This window comes from Acyrthosiphon pisum, chromosome A2 (assembly GCF_005508785.2).
Source record: "Acyrthosiphon pisum isolate AL4f chromosome A2, pea_aphid_22Mar2018_4r6ur, whole genome shotgun sequence".
Classification (NCBI taxonomy): Eukaryota; Metazoa; Arthropoda; class Insecta; order Hemiptera; family Aphididae; genus Acyrthosiphon; species Acyrthosiphon pisum.
The window spans coordinates 12591686-12600290 of record NC_042495.1 but is presented as its reverse complement, the minus strand read 5'-3'; the positions used below and the strand labels follow the sequence as shown (position 1 = coordinate 12600290).

General features: G+C 28.9%; 1 protein-coding gene across 1 annotated transcript; it reads left to right on the top strand.

Annotated features, from left to right (window-relative positions):
• The first annotated feature begins 152 nt into the window (after window positions 1-152).
• Window positions 153-5415, top strand: LOC100167458 (pre-mRNA-processing factor 17). Its single transcript, XM_001951158.4, has 10 exons — window positions 153-516; window positions 2842-3058; window positions 3183-3394; window positions 3633-3729; window positions 3791-4005; window positions 4073-4181; window positions 4259-4413; window positions 4518-4651; window positions 4804-5025; window positions 5099-5415. Exons 1-10 carry the CDS (start codon window positions 364-366, stop codon window positions 5274-5276), a joined length of 1692 nt encoding a protein of 563 aa, XP_001951193.1. The 5' UTR covers window positions 153-363; the 3' UTR covers window positions 5277-5415.
• The last annotated feature ends 3190 nt before the right edge of the window (window positions 5416-8605 follow it).

Sequence of the window (8605 nt, the reverse complement as noted above, 5' to 3'; positions counted from 1 at the left end):
TGTCAACGATAAACGTAAGGCGGGAATAAATTTGGTAAATGGTTTATCATTAAAGTATAGATGGCGCCAGATTCGCTCATGTACGATTTCCCCTCGTACACCTCTCTCGCGGACACTAAGCGGCACGGCAGTAAACGTCTCGTTTCCAGTCCAGTGTAGTAGTCCGTGCTATTTACATTAGTCGCCGCGTAAATGCGCAATGTGTGTGAAATATTGATACTTGCTAGTAAGTTGATACCATTGTCCATTGATATCAAAAATTGTATACAAAATTGAAAATACAATTTCTTATTGCATTATTACATTAATTTATGATAGAATATAGACTACAGACAAATTACATAAGTACTTTTTTTGAATACAATGTTGAATTTAAAAGAATATGGTAGCAGTAGTGATGAAGAAGGTATAACGAAAGATGAAACACCTCTAGAAACACCTTTTAATAATGAAATAAGTGTTCATGAATTAAGTGCAAAGTTTGCAGTAAATGCAGCTCCAAATGTTTTGCCACCAGTAAGTATTTCAAATATCTATTAATTATGTACTGCTCAACTTGATTTTTACAATTTGAATGTTTATTTAAAATTACTATTTGAAAAATTACATTTACCTAGCTTAAGTAGTAAATATTATATAGTATAGTACCCAGGGGTGTATTGGAGCGTATACTCTTAAAAGTATTTATAAAATGTGTAACGTGTATACTTGAAAATAATATTAATTTTATAAGTAGGTATTTGGTGGTTATATGGTAAATTGTGGGCAATGAGTATATTATTTTATAATTTGGCTTATTCTATTTTAGATTGTATTTTTTCTTTTAAATTCTGTGGTTACCCTGATTGTAGACAGTGGTATGGCGATCTTGAAATTTTTCAGAGGCTAGTCTTAAGCTGCATACATACTAGAGCATGTACAGACCGAGTATGTGTGCTCATGTTGTTCGTTATACAGTGTGGACGGTATGTCATGCACACACGAGTGTTTTTGACACACCGAACACGAGCCAACTTGTTCGGCTCGCATTCTTTGTGCGTTTGTTTTATTTGATAATGTCCATATAAGCACATACAACGCACAACATGAGCACATATGTCCGGTCTGTGGGTGCTCTAGTCCTAGTGTGTACGCAGCTTTATATTTCACCTATCCCGCAGTACCAGTAACCCAATAAAAGCATATTTGTTACTAGGTACCTATCGTAGTTCTACTAATTTATCATCTATGGGCTATTACCCACCCTTCACCCCTTAAGAAACTCAGATGCGGCCGCTTCTCGTTTACTCATTTTGTATACATTATCAAATACAGTCTTCACCAATTTGTTCAATTTTTCATCACTTTCTTCATTATCAATATTTAATTACCAGCTTGGTGGAAATGGCTTTGCTGATATTGTGTTGGCCTAATTCAGTTTTATACATGTAGTTTCCTTGTGTCAGTTTGCCTAATCTTCTGGTAGATGTATTATGAAATGTTGCAGGCTGTAGCCCTTAAAAGTTGGACAACAATTTCAACATGTTGAATTTTAGATAATTGAAAATCATACATGCAACTTACTATGTTGCTGAAAGTTGTAATATACTATTTGATTGATTACAAACACAAACTGCTTATGAGTGATAAGATCTTCTTAAAATGTATTGCCTGTTGATGGATTTATAGAAGTTACAACTTACTACGTAGTTTATATTTTTTAAATTACTATTTTGCTCAGATATATGTTTGAAAGAGGATACAAGTATACAACTCATACAGGTATCAAGGTATAGCATTCCTTTGAGCTAAAAAGGGGCCAACTCAATATGGTATCAATATTAGATGTTGCTATTTATAATACAAATGTTATTGGGCATACTAGAAAGGTTAAAATTTGAAGTATTCCTTTAAATATGTAATTGGGTCTACAGTCCTACAGCTTTTCAGAAAAAGTCCTGATTCAATTTAATGTAATCCGGATTAAAAATGTAAAATTACTAAAAAATTGATCATACTCTATACCTATTTAAGTGTATAATAACATCGCTATGGCTCCATTTTTACTGCATAAAATAATACTCCACAGTATTTTCATTACTAAAATGTTTATTGCTTAATAATATAAGTAAAATGATTAAATTTACATTAATTATTATTTAATTGTAATTATGTTTGTAACATAAACCTTTAGTAACCAAACTTCAGTAAACCCTATTACCGGCCCAGATATCCGTGCCTATCGGTTACAATATTCACTAAACTGGAAATTAGTTACCTTGTTACAGTAATCATATTTGCAAAAATGATTTGTTAGCGGTTAGGGCCGGACTTAGAGCTGTTCGATTAATTTTTTTACCACTCGATTATTAATTTCACATTTTATCGATTATTTCGATTAATCGAAAATTAATAATCAAACCAAAATTCGATTTTATAACGACTAATAATTAATCGATCACCAATTTTTTCAATGACTGATTAACCGATTAATCGATTTTTTTTTAATGAAGATTAGTGTGTTGGTGTAAAGTAAACACAGACCCACTCAAAATGGAATAGAGTACAAAATTCCCAAAATGCTAAAAATAGAAGTTCATTCGAACCGTCAAAACAACGATTAATCATCTTGTTTATTCGAAAAATTCGATTAATTGATTAATCGGAAATTCGATTACTTGATTAATCGAATTTAGTTTATTTGGCGATTAATCGAATTTTATGAAAACTGTAAAATAATCGAAGAAAAAAAATAATCGTCGTAATAATCGATTAATCGAAATAATCGAACAGCCCTAGGGCCGGTTACTCCTCCAAAATATGCCTAATATTATGATATAATGTTATATTTTATTTTAATAGGCACATGATACATCGGTTCAGTATCTTGATGTTGGAACTAAAGAAATAACACGGAATATGAAGTATGAAGAGCTTTTTACACCAGTCGCTGGACCAGAAAATCCTTTCTTAACACAACAACAAAAAGCGCCTAAGAACATGATGACTGGATTTGTTGAGAAAGCACATATTAGTGATTTCATGTTTGAAACTCAAAGAAGAACATTTCATAGTTTTGGTTTGTTAAAAATAGATTAAAGGCTAGAATTATTTTTAATTTTGTTTCTAAATATTAAAGTATTGAAGTGGTAAACAATTTATAATATAATATTAATATATTATTCTATTAACTGTACAATTAGGTTATGCTTTGGATCCTACAGTCGATTCCAATGAAATTATTGGTCGTAAGCCTGACGATACCGATGAATTTAAAACAGTATTTGAATCCGTGCCGAAAAGGCCAGCTGATAAAAGAAAACGTCATAAAAATGACAAACCAGAAGATATTGATGGATATCTAGGACCTTGGGGATGTTATGTTGATGAGGAGAAAATATCAAAACCAGAAGGAGTAAGAATATGTTTTGTATAATAAATGCGTTTTTTAAATTCCTTAATATTTACTCACGAGCCGCTACTGATTGTAAATCACTAAACATAAAGAACAAGTATAAAAAAATATGATATTAAAATTGGTTATTTTTACCGGCATTACATATACAATTAGCAGTGATGTGTAAACGCGTCTCTCATAGTTAACCATATTTGATTAAATATTTATTGGCTTATTGCTAATTGTTTGGTTATAGGAAGATGCTATTGCTATTGAAGAATTCCTTGCAAAAAAACATAAACGCGGCAAAAAAGTTGAAGATAAAAGCTTCAAAGAAAAATCAATTCTGCATAGTAATTAAAATTAAAATTAAAATTTATGAATTGAAGTTTTAAATTAAAAATTTTTTTACAGTTAAAGATCCTGTTGATTATCAAGGACGTTCATTTTTACATATTCCACAAGATGTAGGTGTTAATCTTAAATCAAATGCGCCTCCTGATAGATGTTTCCTTCCTAAAGCACATATACATACATGGCAGGGTCATACTAAAGGTATATCAGCTATTAGATGGTTCCCGAGGTCTGCTCATTTACTTATGTCTTGCAGCATGGATTGTAGAGTTAAGGTATCTATTTAGTTAATACATTTTTTAAACTATTTGTGGTGTATTAAAAATTTGATTTATTTTTTAGTTGTGGGATGTCTATAGGGATAGAAAGTGTATTCGAACTTATATAGGTCATACACAAGCTGTCAGAGATACATGTTTCAACAATAAAGGAACAAAATTTTTATCAGCAGGTATAGTATTATACGGATGTATTATTTATAAGATTTATTTTAATTACTAATTAATACAAACATTATTATTTACTTAGCATATGATCGGTATGTTAAATTATGGGACACAGAAACTGGAGACTGCATAAAAAGTTTTACAAATCATAAAGTACTGTATTGTGTAAAATTCAACCCGGAAGAAGAGAAACAACATTTATTTGTTGCTGGTACTGCTGATAAAAAAATTGTTTGTGTGAGTGAAAAAAATGTTTTATTATTTTTCTAAAAAAAAAAAAAAAACAACAATTTAGTTAAATTGATGATGTTAGCAATTAACATATTTAAACATGATTTTAGTGGGACACTAGATCAGGAAATATTGTTCAAGAATATGAACGACATTTGGGAGCAGTAAACAGTATCACCTTTGTTGATGAAAATAGACGATTTGTCACAACATCTGATGATAAAAGTCTCCGTGTTTGGGAATGGTAAGATTACAGTACATTTTTATTACAATTAAACAGATTAACAAAAATTTGAATATTTTAATACATTAAAAATTATTGATTTTTGATTAAAACTAAGGAAAAGGTATTTTAGTCAAAACTAAACTAATTAATTATTTGAAAATTTTATTTAGGGACATACCAGTGGATATGAAGTATATAGCTGATCCAACCATGCATTCAATGCCAAGTGTAACAATTGCACCAAATAAAAAATGGTTGGCTTGTCAAAGTATGGATAATAAAATAGTTATATTCTCGGCAATGAATCGTTTCAAAGTGAATAGAAAAAAGAGTTTTTCCGGCCATATGGTGGCAGGGTATGCCTGTTCATTAGACTTTTCACCTGATATGAGGTAAAAATTATAAATTATTCATGTTTTAAGCATTAGATATTATTTAACTTTTATTATTTATTTATTGGTTTAGTTACCTAGTCTCAGGAGATGCTGATGGAAAAGTATTTATTTGGGATTGGAAAACTAGTCGTTTGTATACAAAATGGAAAGCACACGACAATGTGTGTATTGCTGCGTTATGGCATCCACATGAGCCTAGCAAAGTGGCAACTGCTGGATGGGATGGACTGATCAAATATTGGGATTAACAAAGATGTTCAATGAATATATTTTGGGTATCTTTAAAACAAGTCACCTATGACTTGTGTCATAAGATTCTCAAACATGTAATATATATATATAAGCAAATACCCTTTGACAATTATTATAATTACATTTTTTAAGAATTTACTTGTATATTATTTCACATTTAATCCCATACATATTAGCTAGTATCTTTGAGTATAATATATACCATATATTTTATTCAATAATAATATTGATTTGGAGTAATTCTATATATACAATATGAATTCATTTTTTTTTATATGTTACAATAATTATGCATTAAAAAATGATTTTCAATGTAATATTCTACGGTATTGTATACATAATATACAACTTGGATTGAAAGTTGAAACATTAAAAAAAATTATCAGTGACATATTCAGTACTTTGAGGATTATCTTGAAATTTGAAATGTATAAAAATATTTAGTTTTGTTCATGATTGAATAAGATATAGGCCGCGACACTTATAATAGTTTTCAGTTATTATACAATTTAAAAACAATGTATCTATGAAATCTACCTAACATTCATTCTTATGATCATGAAATGAAGCTATTTACTTTGGATAAGATATATTTTGGGAATGTAACGTAATTAAATAAGTAAAACCCCATTTCATATTTAGAGATTGTAAGAAATAGCCACTGTTAACCAACATAAACTTAGTTAAAATAGAAACTATAGACCTGTAGAGTTGAATATTTTTATATTTTTATTTATGCTGTAAATAAATAAATTCATAACAATAGAAAACTCACACTGCTATATAGGAAGTGCTGAGTGTAGTTTGTCAATGAGCATGTTTCTGAGTAAAATGAGTTATATTTGTAGACAATGGTTTATCATTGATTACAAAAAAATAGTTCCGAGTGGGCTGTCTGTATATTAGGATATTTTATATTTTAGATTCTGAGTGGAACGATGAATGTATTGATTTTACAAAGATGTGTTTTTTTTTTATTTTTTGTATCTGTCATCACCTTTTAGGATAGTAAAAGTACTTGGATTTTCTTCAACAGTATCTTTTCTGATAGGAAAGTGAATCTAGTTGGTACTTTGGGGGGTCAAAAGTGAAAATTTTTTTAATACCATAGATAAGTATATAATATATCTTATACCTAGACTGACATACCATCTCCGCTCAGAATCGTTTTTCTTATACAGTGATATTATATCATTGAATTCAAATTTAATACTATCCATTATACAGTGACCCACTTGTAATCTACTGTACAGCAGAGCGACATCCACTTACCTACCTTTTTATATTAGTAATACAGGTGGGTTGTACTAATTATTGACAAAAAAATAACATATCCTCAATTCAGGACTGACATACCATATATGAGGGGTGGAAATCTAAAACAGTAAAACGTACTATTGCCAAAATTGATAAAATCGAGTTAGGTATAGATTTTTAAGGAAAAAATATTAATACATCGATTGGCGTCGTCAGAATAGATCAAAACGTAGTATTTCCTGGTCAAATCTGCAATTCAAAATGACTGGTTAATACAAAACAAACCTTTTCCATACATAAAAATGATATTTAGAAAATCAAAACATTTTTTTTTTTCAGTTTTACAATCAAAGTCTATTATTGTCCATGTTAAAAGAATAGGAACAATTAATTAACTATATCAAAACGAACTATTTCTGAAACGTACTTTTTTTTTATGTTATGCCAAATATAATTTTACCTGTGTTGTACGTATACGTATATATAGGGAAGTAAAAATGTTATTCCAAAACGATTTACTAAAATTTAATTTTAAAAATGTTAACTAAGTTTTAAATTAAATTAAAAATTTTAAATTTTCCAAATTTGTCTGTTTGTAAATAGTTTGTTTTTAGTATAATAGTATAATAGTTTCAGTATTTTGGCAGTGTTGGGTAGGTTACTTTTAAAAAGTAATTAAGTTACTTTACTCGTTACTTAGAGATAAAAGTAATGAAGTTACTTTACTCGTTATTCAAATAAAATTGTAGTGAAATTACTTTACTTTTCAAATAGAAAAGTAACTCATTACTTTCTCGTTATAAATGCCAAATGTGAAATAGCCATTTAAGTCTTAAATGTATTGGCTATAATGATTTATAACAGTGTAATTTTAAAATATTTCGATTTTATTTAATTATCAGAAATATAATGTTATATTCTAATGTAAATTCTAAATATAGTAATAACTAATAAGTATTTTCAAATTGAGCAGTTTTTGTACAACACTAAATTATTTATAAAACCTGTACCTATAGTTAATAGGAGCGTATATAACTCATTAGTCCACGCTATAATAGATATCATAGGAAACGTTCTGCAAAGGTACTTATTTAGAGGAATCAAATTAAATAATAACTTTTCTTGTGATTTACCGTGCAATTGGACATGTCAAATGTCAAAACAATTGAAAACTGAATTGTGGCGAGTTAAAATTAAATATATAAACATATAAGATTGATTGGTAAACATAATAATACCCGCATTATACATATATTTTTTTTTTTGGCTATAGGTAACCTACTTAATAATTCGAAACTGTAAATCGTTATTTTATAGAAATTACTTATCAAAAGTAATCACCATTACATTTTCGTTATTAGGATATAATTCTAATGAAATTACGTAACGCGTTACAAGCAAAGTAAAACCGTTACAGTAACGCGTTACTTCCGTTACGTTACTACCCAACACTGTATTTTGGTAATAGTATGTTTTGGATTTCCATCCCTCATCAAGGGTTGGTCACTGATAATAGTTGCAAGACAGTATAATAAAAAATATATTAGTGCCAACACTCAAGAATAGGTAAATAAAGATTCTCAATTATCGTAAATAAGATAATAAGGTATCAAATGTAATAAAATGTTTAGTAGGAAAAACAATATATAACATACATTATGTCAGATTAAATTTTATCTTCATATAATAGTATAAAACATTAATACCTAACACTATGTTAGTAAAATATTTTGCATCTTAAGATAAGATGCGAGCTACAATTTGGATGACCCTGATAAATATCGTTATTCGTTATTTATCTTTTAATCAACAAAAGTCTGGAAATGTGGAATTTCTTTTTGCTATACACCAAAATAACAAAATGACTTTTGTAAAATGATGTATGTTTTGTAAATTTATCAGTTTTTTATTTATTTTTTAGTATCCCTGATGATGAAGAAAAACATGAGAAATTTTAATCCTCTAAGTAATCTCTATACTCCGGCCCCCGAGAGAGTATCCTGTTGCCCAATGAAAAGTCGTCCGATTCCGTGCATCACCACATATTTGACATAAACTAAATGGTTCA